Source organism: Atta colombica, unplaced genomic scaffold (assembly GCF_001594045.1).
Source record: "Atta colombica isolate Treedump-2 unplaced genomic scaffold, Acol1.0 scaffold137, whole genome shotgun sequence".
NCBI classification, from domain to species: Eukaryota; Metazoa; Arthropoda; class Insecta; order Hymenoptera; family Formicidae; genus Atta; species Atta colombica.
The window spans coordinates 1,076,228-1,090,293 of NW_017259225.1; the positions used below are offsets into that span (position 1 = coordinate 1,076,228).

A 14,066-nucleotide genomic window follows, 5' to 3' on the forward strand; every position below is an offset into this window, starting at 1 on the left:
ATATATATATATATATGGTATAAATTATATGTTGTAATGTGTATCAAAGTTTTGCATATCCATCGTGTTAATTCCATCATTGTAATTTAAAATTTCTGAAATTTCTCAAAATGTTAATACAAAAAATTAGGAAATTTAAATCTGCTAAAAAAAAAAAAACTAAAATTAACACAAACATGTAGCATGTTAATGATTCGTTAAAATTTGCGTATATTTGATATTTATTTGTACAAAGATTGAACTTATTAATCATAAATTAACATACATAAATGATGAATTTTTCTTTTTGATCGAAAAAGAAGTGAACTATGTAGATTCGATAACCTTCCCTTGTCAATATAATTAATAGCACCTGTAAGAATGCAACCATAAAGTAGTTATGCACTGAAATAGCATATGTTCAGTAGTAGTATATAACAAACTATTAGTATATTTTTATATGCTTATAGGTATGAGAAATATGTTCAACAAATTCGGCACACTTTTCAATAATAAATTCAATAATAAGTTCATATATTTTTCCCAAGTTTCTCGCATTACGTAATTAACGTGTCACGTGCTAAGCCCGAGTAATAAGTTTCTTTGCTTGTATGATTTCTACCGATTAAAACAACCTGTTGAATAACACGCTATAGATTCCTATATTCTCGAGAAATTCATAGAATTAATTAACATACAAATATATAAAAATCACGAGCAGTTTAAAGAGACAATTCTCAACGTACCAAGTTAACGCGTCAAATTTCTCGAGAATGCATTCGCGAAAGGCGAGACAATGTGCGGGGAACGATGACGAGGGAAACATAATGTCCCGAAGCGGGACAAAGAACAAGTGTATACGGACGGCGCGGGCGGGAGAGGAGGCACCGATTGTCGCGAGGATATCGCGAGAAAGAGGAATAAGGAAAGGAAAAGGAAATCGTGGAATCCCAGGTGCACTTGGGAGTGCACGGAGAAAGAACTTGCGAAAGAGTAGAAGGTCGGATTCCCGGCAGGGAATTTATCAGAGACGCGGGCCGGAGAGGTGAGGCGGATGAGAGATCGAGAGGTGTGTGTGTGTGTGTGTGCGTGCGTGTGTATGTGTGTGTGTACCGTGGCTCTTGTCACGGAGCGGAGAGCGCGAAGGACGTGGAGGAAGGCGTGGAGAAGGTAGAGGAGGAAGAACCTCCGCCGCCGATCTCTTCGCTGGAGCGATGGGGCCCATCGCGAGAGCGGAGGCTGTGGTTTATAGAAAGCGTTTGTACCGAGGCCGCGGCGCGGCGTCTGATTGTCTGCATGCCATCTCCGTTTGCACGCGGTCGGAGCTGTTGCTGTCGCTGGTGCCAGTGCCCGACTGTCCAGAATACGCACGGTCTACGGAATACGGAATACGGTGTTGCAAGTGCTACCAGTCGTTTGACCGACCGGTACCAGTTGACTGGTGTGGTACCAGTTGCCGCGTGTTCGTAGTCGCAGTCGCAGTCGCGCTATGCTCCGTCACCATTAACCCGTTGCTCGTGCTCGCGCGCGTGTTCACAGGTGATCCATCGTAGCCGCTGACAGTTGAGATTGCTTGTCCGAAGAGACGTGTGCTTGAACAAACTACGTTGATAACGCGGATTGTCTTTGATTATCCGAGAAGAATAGGTACGTTAGCGCGCGCGATAGAACCAAACGCGGTTCGAACGAGGCACGGATGTTTAAAAGGCATCGATAATTAAGAACGTTCAAGAGACTAACCGACATTTTTCAGACATTTTGCTCGGACGAGCTTTTATCTCTTATCAGGACTTGGAACGTTATTGAAACTTTAACGAAGACTTTCTACGCATATCGTGCGATTCAGCGATAATCTCGCACGCACGATCGTGATTGCTTGAACAAGTGCACGCATCGTGCGCCATCGGTTGCAGTTTAGAAAGTGCAATGAACCGTTTCCCCCTTTTTCGTGATTTCTGTGTAGTACTTCGCGCGCATACTCGTGCATATGTATGTACGCCAGTTTCAAGTATGAGTTTCACATGACGCATCGTAAGAAGGCGATTTATGTGACCGTGTTGCAATCTCAATGCCAACGCGATTCGTACGTCCATTCATGGAAAGAGCAGGATGACTCGATATCCCGTCCATCTATAATGTACCCAATGCAATGACAGTCTAATCCACTTTGCATTTAATTACATAATTGAATTATTCTCAGTTTCATTTTACCAAATATACACGTATGTGTACCAAGACCTCGAATAAATAATTTTCTTCTTAATTTTATACCAACAAATCATTGCGGAAATTATCAAACGGAAATTAGCAACTGCGATCAAATTTGTTACACTTTTATTACATTCCTGAAAGATCGTTGCATTTTCTTTAAACTATACAAAATGATTAACATATATTTTCGCCTATCTGCTTTAAATTTAAACATTCAAAGGACAAGTCACCATCGCAAAGCTAAAATGTCGGCGTTATAATTATAGAGATTATCATGAGAAATGAATAGAATAGGATAGCTCAATGGGATATTTCGTTGTCTTTCAGAGAGGCGAGAGGAGGTCACGCATTGGGTGGACGCGCACGATTTCAACGCCTTCTTTTTATTTACCTCGAGGGGCCACGCCGACTTCTCTTTTACATTCGAGGATTTAGACGAGATCCGATCGTACCGTCGAACACAGGAAACACGTCGATTGCGGCAGGTCACAAAGAACGGATCTGAAGATGGCCTACATTACCTAGTCTTATCGCTGAAAGGAACCGCTCTGGCAGCCGTACGAACGATTTGATTGGAAAAGGAAAGGCCCGGAGAGGCTACAGAAAAAAAAAAAAAAATGGGTCAAGCATGGTGTAAAGAGAAAACTTCCAAGGCCCAGGACTCCAAGTCTCCGTTGGATCGAGTTTTTGTACGATGCGCGCATCGGGTATGTCACGGAAACATGTTTCACTTCTTGCTCAAGCAGTCATTATTAATCGATAATTAATCATGTGTTTGTGATCAATGACGTGCGAATGATTCGTTAACAAGCTTTGCGTGCGCGAAAATAATTTATGCAAACGCTCGCGATGGAACTTCATGAATATTTTATTCTAGTCTGAAAATCGCTTGCTTTATTATTTTATTCTGTAAATTGGACTTTATGCTTCTCTCTCTCCCCCTATATTATTAATTTATAATGCGTATTTGCACGTACTTTATATAAATATATATGTCGAAAATAATCATCCAAACTCTCATATTGATCTCTTTAAGTTCAGAGTATAAACATTGTATAAACCTTGTGATGAGGTCAAAAACAGTTGAATCTTTAGGTGTTAAGTTCTGCAGGGAATAGTCCGACTTCCGTGGCAAATAATCTAACTTGTGTAACTATGCAATGACTCTCGTATTCGCGGTGTATTATGAAAACATCTGTTTGCATTATAATTTTACACGATCGTTAGGCGCGCCGGTTGGTCGCGTCTCTAGTGTAAGCAATGAGAAGCGCGACGGTATGAAAATAAAAAGAGCATACACAGAGAGAAGGCCGTTGGTTTCCTCGTGCACTTGAAACGGATACGTGTGTCCTCGTTATTATATAATGTATACACATATATATGTACACACGCATACGGACTGCATGGACTGTACAAATCTGCGAACGCGTGTTAGGCGTGCGTGCCACGCTAATTTGGAATCTCGGGTATGCGGATGCGATTGCAATTACTAGCGACTTGCTGCTTTTACTTGTGACAGCGTAGATACGATAAATTATATTACAGGGATTAATAAGCGTATTTTCCAAGTGAAAAGCTGAGATTCAACGGTATCCTTCTCGTAACTTTCAAGAAATGACACGCAGCTGCGGAATTCGAATCTCGCAATTTATAAGTCCAAAGTTGCGATATACTTTTCTAATATATTTTTCCCAATAATTTATACGCCTCATATTATTGTTTTCATCGATCTTGGTCGTGTTTCGATGCGCGATCGTATATTTATTATTTAGAATTCACTTTGACGATGTTTCCGCTTCTGCTTAAAGGTGGACAGCTGTACATATATATTTGGCGTTAAAAAGTGATCACTTTAGAACGGCGCAGATGGTCATCGGTAAATCGCATTCGCGAGAGAGAGAGAGAGAGAGAGAGAGAGAGAGAGAGAGAGAGAGAGAGAGAGAAGTAATTCACGCGCGTAGTGTATAGTCATTTAGATAGGGTATGATAAGTTTGGTGTTAAACAAGAAAACGTAGCGCATGTCAAGGATTTCTTGTGTAAGAAATGATACGAGAAAAAATCGGGTCGCGAGATCGTCATTGGATATTTACAGGTTTTTGCTATATTCATCGAATCATATTGAAAAAACAATTCACTAGAAAATTACCGGCCTTCCGGCAAAATGGGAAAAATATTCGTGATGTAAACACAAGTATTATTCCTCTCCAAATATTCTTGTTTCCTCTCTCTGTTCGAATATTTTCACAGCGAAACTTTCTATTTTTGTATCGAAAAGTCGTGTAAATTATGTAGATTGTACATACTAACGTAACAATTGTTGCGTCGTATTTGACAGTACAGACAACAAATTTTTTTATCCAGAGATTAGACTATGTATTCTTATGTATTTTGACGCTCTGAAACTGAAATCCTGAAGTCTTTAATTGCTCTATCACATCACAATTTTTTATATCGACGGAAAGTCGATTTTTCAATATTTTTTACCTATCAGCTTGATATTATCGTTAAATTTATTTTCTCTCTTTTATCTCAAGTTGTAAATTAAAAACCAGGCCATAAATGGCTTTAAAAATAGTAGAAAATCGAGTTATTTTCCATTGATAAAAAAATTGTGATGTGATGGAGTAATTGATAGACATTCCGTTTCAGAGCGTCAAAATATATAAGAATATTATAGTCTAATTTCCAGATCAAAATTAAATTTCATTAAATTTTGTTTTTTATGCCTGTGTGTTTCTTGTTGTGCTAATGTTATTTTTCTTCCTGGTACACTCACGCTCTAAATCGCCGATTGACAAACAATCGACGTCGCAAACAGTTTGTTTTGCACCTGCACCGAAGCTAACTTGATTCATCGAGATATTTTTAGACGCGATTAAATTGTGCCTTCGTATGACGTGGGTCGCGAATGCGCGTATTATTCATCCTGTACGTACCTCGTCGTGTGTCGCTTCGCGGCATTCCGGATTCGCGTTGTATACGCCGTATTCACAGTAAAATTGCGGGATTGATATGACATCTATATTTGCACAATTACGTTGTTTCTGCGATGCGTACGTCTCAACTGCGATCTAGAAACTCGAAACTGGTACCTATAATATGAAATGCCTTATGTTTTTCACGGATTATCTAAATAGTAAATAGAAGTTTTAACGGTGCAATTTAGACCGATAAGTATGCACTGCAATGGAACTTTGTCTCGACTACTTTTAATCCGCTGTTATCTTTATCAAGGGTGAGTTAAGATTATCGCGGAAACATGATTACCGACCATTCCAGGATGAGTTTTCCAACTACTTTGCCTCCTTATCGCAACGTTGTGGACATAATTTCTATTTTGCTAGCATGACTAAAAAATATACTTTGCTGATTCATATGCATGTACATGCGTACTTATACATATTAGGAGAATGGTGGGCGCAATCACAACATCGTAAAAAAAGAAGAATATTATTCTACGTTAACATTCTATTTTTGAAGGATTATCTCATTTTATAGAATATATTATATTATAATTTTCAGTATGTCAATATTTTTCCAGTTACCGTTCTATATTTCTTAGACAATTTCATAAAAAATTCAAATTTTTTAAATTTAACTTTTGGTTTATAAAATTCTTTTGTCTAAGAAGAACAATTTAACAGCTTTAATTTGCCGCACTAATTACTATCGACATTGTCTATAAATCTAACCTAGATTTACGTTAAATTAATGAATATATCTGCCCGAAGAAACCTTGATGAGTCGACCTGGTTTGAATTGTTAATGATATGTTACTAATATCACTGTTATGCATGAGTTCGTCGAAATGGAAAACGTAACATCCTTAGCGACGCATGCCTGTGCAGTTGCGTATGTATGCGTATACCATATATGCGAGAGCTCATAGAATCATGTGAATACAATTACGTTTGCGTGATATACACCATGTACTTGCGATTGAAGCGCCAGTACCTAGTACCGTTCTAGCAGTAGAATACAGATTATATAAAACGTAGCACTGTATGCTATGCTAGCGGAGCAAGTGATATTTGCATATCAGTAGATTTTTCTTGCGGTTTCTTATGAATTCATATGAATAATCAATGTGTCAGAACTTAAAATCTCTTCCCTCGTTGCATTTTTCAGTGATATACGAAGTTGATTAAAATGTAGCGATAGAACTTATGAATTTTTATCCATAGGTTTTAATGAAATTATTATAACATTCTGCAGTATACTATCTGATTAATTAAAACTCAGCACTGAAGATATAAATCTTCACATATATATAAATATTACAGACGATAAAGAAGTATATAAATATTTGAATATTTGCAATATATTGCATTAGTTTTGATAAAATGCCAAGTCGACATAAATAAAGCTGTCATTTTTTTAATTTAGCCTTTAACTAAAAAATTTTTGAGATGATAAACATGTAATTGTTTATATTACGGTGTTAAAAAAAAGTATATTAGCATAAGCAAGATGCAGAATTTTATCACTTTTGTTACTTTAGAAAGAAAACTGTAAGTTTTTGTTTTTGTATTATAAGAAAAATACTATACAAATTGTATCGTTAAATTATACATCGAACCGAGTTTTGTTAGATACTAATGCAATCTTGAAAACATTGCCTTCGTTCAATTTTGTTAAATAATCCTGCGATCGAAAAAGACAATTCGCAGACATCACGCCTTGGCAACGTAATCGCAGCTTCACGGAGGTAGACGTTGGCCGATCGACCTACGCTACTGTATTATTAATAGTGAAAGTTACATTAGATATTTGTGCAGGAACCCAGAAAATTGCCCACTGTCACGAAGATATAATAAAACTTTGATAACCGGTGCTGTAATGCGCGCAGATTTCACGCTAGGACTCAACTTCTTGCCGCATTGACATTTGTCGAAACAACCATCGTGCAAAATACATTTACAAGCAATAAAGGAAGGATCTCTTCACTAGTGTAGTAAACTCATTACATTCATTTTATTTAGCAGGAAATCCACACCTTTTTTTTGCATGCATGCCATGTGATTCAATTTCTGATGCTAAAAGTTATGCAAGAGTTCTCTCATCAAGTTTTACGAAAAATCCTTTACGATTGGAAATTTAATACTTATACGAGAAGAGATTTATTTTGTACAACGAGTTTGTTTTATAATTTCCTAATAAAATATAAAGATAAGTTTTGATTTCTATCAGATATTATTTCTGCAAGAACAGACGTTATTTGCAACCACATTGCACTTTTGCAAATAGTCGGCCAGCAGCCTCGAACGACCAGGCGAATGCGTTTCGCGAACAACATTTTGCTAAAACAATGCTCTCGGACAGTGGCGATTCGGGTCCTGGTTCGTGGCGTAACTTAATCGGCAAAATAACTTTTGTTCACTGACTCGCTGGGCAACGTGTCGCGCGCGAGAAGTTTCCCGACAAATTTGCAATGTAAATCGCGCCCAGAGGAACGGCCATGCGACACGTGTACGATTTCCAAAGGGCTGTATGCTGAAGCATACGTACGGATATGTACTTACATATAGTGGAAGGTAACATTGCCATCTCACCGTGCTGCACAAGATCGATGCAAGGACGCTTCTCTTATCCTGTTTAATCTCGTTAACACTCTATTATTTGCCGCGTACACTTACAACGTATCTATATTACGTCGAAACTATATCTTTCCTCCTCCTTTCCTTCTGACTCGTTTACTTGCGATTAACCTGCCATGGATTGAGTTTTAATTCATTTGCTCGAGTTTGTCTAGTAGAACTATCGAGGACTTGCTTCTTTGTAGTCCTGTTTACGAATTATATACAATACAATTCAAATTATGTAATTGAACTACAATAGATAAAAATGAAGACGTTTTTCTGTAATATAAATATGAACAATTGTTTTTTCTTAAATGATTTTGATAATTTAAGAAAATAATTTTTTTTCGGGAAAATGAAATTTTGTTATGACAACTGTTAATGAAAAGTAACAAGCATATGCATTCAATTGTTCTTCGTTTTAGAACGTGAACAGAATTGACAGAAAATGACATTTCGATCAGAGTTCGGTTGAATTATTAAAATTATCGTGGCGTGAAGGAAATAACAATTTTGACCGCTACGCATCGATTCCGATCGATGTTTTTTCCCCTTCACGAATAGATCGAATAAATTAGCCTGGCATTTGAAACGTCATTATCCACACCCATCGGATCATAATCCTGCTCTTTTTCAATAAGAGTATTATTAAAAGGTCAAATATTGTATATAACAATATAATAATTGTTCTAAGGGAATAAAAAAAAAAGATCTTTTGCACGTGGCATCGAGCGAATCTCGTATATGAGAGAATTTCGTGTATTGAGAGTACATTTGCGTTGATAAGTAAAGGAAATAATTGTTCAATGTGCTGAAAACGTTCGACGCGTCACATGGGCGAGTCATCTGAGATATCTTGTAGCTGAAGGCCGATCGTAAAGACGATGAAATAGTATTGAACTCACTGATGCTTACTCACACATCTTACACGCCATCGTGTTTTCCCGTGAGGATACAAACGATATTATGCAACGCGATTCACACAGGATGGCCGCCGATTGTGTAATCCTTCGACAAGAGTGTCAGAGACCAAGTCATGTTTCCGTTAAGCTTATTGCTTGTATCGTCTTCCACTAAATTGAAAGATAACGCAAGCATTTGGAAACCATTATCGTTATTTGTTGCAAATAATTTGAGCTCGCCATATAATTCTAAATATAAAATTATCGCAATCCTCTATTAAATATTGCAGATGTCTCTAATTTAGTTAACGCTTATTATGCTTCTAATTTTGTTAAGAGTTCTTAATTTTATTCGAGAAATAAGTAGCGAGCTAATACTAATTGCATACAGAGCATGCTAATTGGATATACTAATTACCTTCAATATTTAATTTTCAAGTTGCATGCGTATGTCATTGAAAGATACTTCTAAAATTTCGGCGGTCGTCTAAAATTTCTTAAAGAAATGTAAAGTGTCTCCCTCCCAAGCAAATTTTACACAATATTTTAATGAAAATGCCATTTTTCAAAGTCAAATCTTTTCTGTGCAATATCTTGCAACGAAAAATTCCGTTTGCTCCGAAAGAATTATGAGAGTCGTCCTCCAACATTTTAGAGCCGAGATTTCATTCAGAATTGTAAGAGTAAGCTGAAAGAAAAAAATTGATGCAGCTACTTTATCTACAAGATTTACGGGCGATCTTTAATCCGCCAGTCACAAAAATGCAGGATTTTTGCGGCCGCAAACTTTTCAAAAAGGATTTCTAGGGCACAATCGGTTGCGTCTATGGTTTTCGGTCGAGTAAATGAGCCGATGAGCCAGGTAATGCGAATTAGCTTAATCGGCTCCCCATGCGATCGATTCGACGATCCTTCATCCACCTCGCGTCTCAACGCCCGCCTGGAGAATTGCCCTCGTATTCTCCCAACCTAAGGGCGCGTCGAAGTAATTATACTGTTAATGACTTATTAATCCTCGATGGTGCTACCTATAAGCCATCGACGAAACAGAATCGATAGAATCATTTGCTTAATCTCATGCAATTATTTCATGCTTCATGGTTGATATTGTAAACCATTATATATTTTCACTTTAAAATAATTGTTTATGACAGCATTCAAAATCTGAATAAGCAATGTTTCTGATTTTCTTCATTGTATTTTATAAGGTAAACTCATTAAATTATCGCTTTATTAATTAGTTATTTTTATTTTTTATTTTAATTAGTCAAAATGATGCGAAAAGTATTTCCTTTTCTTCTTCATTAAAATTGTCATAAAAATGTTTTCTTCAGATTTTTCAGAATTCATAAGTTTTTAACAAACCATTTTTCTATCGTTATGCATAGATTTATTTCATAATACTTTATGCATATATTTCTCTTTTTATATTTCTCATGATTTTCCTCATGTTCCAGATATGTTCTCATTAATTCTATTCAGTCTACAACTTAATGAGAACATATATCCATTTAACAATGAAAACGGTACTTTTTTCTTCATTTAAACTTTCATAGGATATAGAACGACAAAGTATAACATTCATGCTTATTTCTGTTGCAGATTTATCCAAGTTTAAAGGAGGAAGGCTCGGTCTTAGGAGCCGCCACGCAGAGAGTTACGAGGTACGTAGTTTCTTCTTTTTTTTCTCTTTTTCTTCAAACCTTGCTCATGCATTTTGCGATTGCAAATCATGGAAAGCTGCACGCAAGTTTTACTGGACATAGTATAAGTAATAGGATTTCAGTGTCGCTTTTAAGAGTTACCTCGCTCTGTAATTTTGCTGACGGTTATTGCCAAGAGTGTGCATCATCGTTGCTGTTAATTGCGCGAGAACGTGGGTCAGAGATAATCACTTAGAGGCGGTCGAGGAATATTATAATTGATACAATCATATTAATTCCGGAGAGATAATTGAATTAATAGAAAGTGACGCGGTATGAAGCTTCTTCCTAATGATCCACCGAAAAAATTGTGTTACCCATACCGTTAATGCGATTAATGTTATCGTACATGCCATCATTCTACACACAGGAAGTATGTCACAAAAGAGAATTTATGAAAGGAGGTCCGCTAATTTGAGCTCGACAATGGACTTGATAGCTTATTGGCTTAATGGACAAGTAATCGTGTTACACATCCACTTTCCGCTAATCTTGAAATACTCGGTACAAAAGTTATATTACGGATACAATTGGACATCATCGAGCAACGTTACGAAGCGTATATCAGGCAATTACTTCTTCGATATAAATAATACAATATAAATGATGATGTAACGTTAAAAAATCGTACAGACAGCAACAATGTTATAATTAAAATAAACGATGCTATCTTTTTGACACGCTTATGTACCACGATTATGATCTTTCGTCGATCGTGCAATAAATCGTGATATATCGCACGTAAGGAGAGAAGAACGCAATTTCCTGATGTGATGGCAACAGCCTCCGAGGTGAAATCTAAACGATCTAGCGCGTAAGCGTCGAAGGTGAACCTAACTTTACAATGAATTGAGAGAGATGGTGGACTCGACCTTAAATGGTCACACTCAGCGAATGGCGAACGCTGCGTCGAACTCAATAATAACGTAATTTTATTTCTATCTTGCCACTATTCGTAATTGAATCATATGCTCACAAGCGCTACAATCAGTTCGTCGATCTTCAGAGAAATCAAAGTAGCTAACATTTAGACATTCAGTAATTTTTCCTTTAAAACTGCGAGGTCGGAATGTTTTAACTTTGGATTTTTCTACATTAGTCTGCATGCAATTTGAATTAAAGAAAAAATAAATTATGATTTAATAAACGATTTAGAGTTATTTCTTTATACTAATGAACAAAAAAGATTTCCTTTTCTTCTCAAATAAAGATATAAGAATTGCTCGTTTCTATTTGACTATTTCTATTTGATTCTTTTTTTTATCATGTAAAATATTTTATAACAGATTTCTTTGATACGATTAGAATATTTTATAATAGAATCATATTATGTTAGCACAATAACAAAATCATAATAGCAGATTGCAAATATTTAGAATAAAAAAGTCTATAATAATTTATATCTCATCCTATTTATATGTTTTTCTTTATGATATATCTATGGAAAATTATTGATATTTGAATACTCGACTCGTTAGAATCCCGGATTATTGTAACGTGTCGATTGCGAAAGGAGAGGAATCGAATTTCGACAGAGGAATATTTTTAGAGTCCGGACACGTTACATGTAAAATGCGTGGCGCGTTGCGTGCAGGACGACGGTCTCTTGGTTCTCGTTACTGTGGAAAAGGATCTAGGTTGTGTGACAGGTTTATCCTATATTCAGACAGCTTTTAGGCCGCGTGACAGTGAATCCACACGGCGATGATCGAGCGTGGGGTCTGTCGCTTTAGTTCGCTCTCATCCTACGCCTTGTTCGACTGATTCCTTTTTAGGATCAGTAGAACCTTTAGACCCACAAGTGCGAACGTCTAAAAACTACTGTATACACGCAAAAGCAGACAAAGTTCAACATTATTATGTTCAACATATTTATATACATATTTATATACATTGTATATCAGAAAAATAAGTTGTAAAAGTTGTAAAATGGAATAAGTTAAATTGAAGCTTTCTGTTAAATACATCGAAAATATGATAAAGAAATAATTTGTAATTTTAATCTAAATTAATATATTTTGCTGTACAAAAATTAATTTTTATATATTTTTAGTTTCTTGGATCATAAAATTCAATATTAAAAAGTCTTATATTAATGAATAGCATATGTTAATGTGACAGTAGTTTGTTTAAAAATCTGAATGAGAACATGCAGCAAGTGACATGCTTGTTATACATATTTTATGAGAACTATACTAGACTTTACTACTGCTCAATTATACCTGTTCAAAGGAATTTACTTTCTCCTCGATCTTTTTTTTTTGAGTCATGTGGTGTACGTCAATTAAATTTTTACCTTGCTGAGAGTAAGATTAAATCAATCGATAACTTTGTTGCGATAATAAGAAACAGGTGAATAGTTCATTCTCTCGCACATGACGAGTTAATATTTTTAATTTATTATCAGCAAACATATTATGTAGTTACACAAGCATTCCTCTCATATCACATTACGGCCTACAGTAGTACATGAATATTTGTACTCATAAGTGTATGAGCAAAGGTGAATTTATTAAACATTTTACAGGTTTTAGACTTTCACTTAACGTTTTCGCAATTAATCTGTTCAATATTTTTCCAATATTAGATAATTTTATTTATTAAAATGTTGTAATTTAGATCGATACAATTATTCCATGTTTCATTTTCAAGATGTAATTGATAAATTATAATTTCAATATAAATAAAAATATTTCAATTAATTAACACATTATAGCGTTCCAATTACTTGATGTAAAAAATAATTTTTTAATTACACCAAGAAAAATTGAAGAAATGGTGTGTGTGTGTGTGTGTGCGCGCGCACACACACACACACACACACACACACACACAATAGTTTTTAAGGAGAAATATTTTTCAAACTTTATGTAGTGTGTAGCACGACAAAGTTACTTGTCAATTTCAATCTGCGCGAGTTATCGATGGCGAAAGTTTTATTTCGCCAATAAAATTGATTAATAACTCCTGTATAACGAGTGAAACGAGTCCACGTTGTAAAATTACATAGTAATTTCACAGCAGTTTCGTAACTGGCAAGATATTCTTCATAGTGCACTGTTAGGCTGCCTGACGTTGAACCGGTGTTTAGCATCAGACTACTGTAATTAATGACGTAGATAGTATTGTTTATTTTCCCACTTAAAACTGTAAAGGCGGAAATTAAGCGATGAAAAACCTCGTATTTAATATAATAACATTTTATCACTTTACGTTATTAGCAAAAAATTGCTGAAGGATATATTAGGTGTGGGAACTTTTTCTCACACCTAATATCTCATTAAAGATAAATCGCATTGACGAATCTCCTGACACAATAAAAACCGAATCTTAAAAATCGTCGATTGAAACATATATGTTGATAATAACACATATTTTATGAATATACTCTGATAAAACACGAGTACAATAGAGATATGCTTATAATAATCCGCTCGTCAGTACAAATTGTTCCAACAATGTGAATTTTAATTCACTTGAGCCCGCAAGAACAACGAGGATGATCATTTCGCGTAAATTATTCGCGCACGCTGAGGCATAAATTACGATGCACCAGCTCGTATATATGTGCACGGGTTAACACAGTAAATAAACTGCATGTGTCACACGCTGTTACAGTCTCTCGCTATGTAGAACGAGCAATCCTGCCCACATTCACACGCACATATATATTATATATATATATATATAT

General features: G+C 35.8%; 1 protein-coding gene across 1 annotated transcript in view; it reads left to right on the top strand.

Annotated features, from left to right (window-relative positions):
* The first annotated feature begins 1,235 nt into the window (after positions 1 to 1,235).
* LOC108684708 overlaps positions 1,236 to 14,066 on the top strand; it is a 21,231-nt gene continuing 8,400 nt past the window's right edge. The window contains exons 1-3 of the mRNA XM_018189172.1: positions 1,236 to 1,626; positions 2,518 to 2,897; positions 10,275 to 10,336. Of these exons, the coding sequence (XP_018044661.1) occupies positions 2,808 to 2,897; positions 10,275 to 10,336 (152 nt within the window). The 5' untranslated portion in view covers positions 1,236 to 1,626; positions 2,518 to 2,807. The remainder of the gene's footprint in view (positions 1,627 to 2,517; positions 2,898 to 10,274; positions 10,337 to 14,066) is intronic.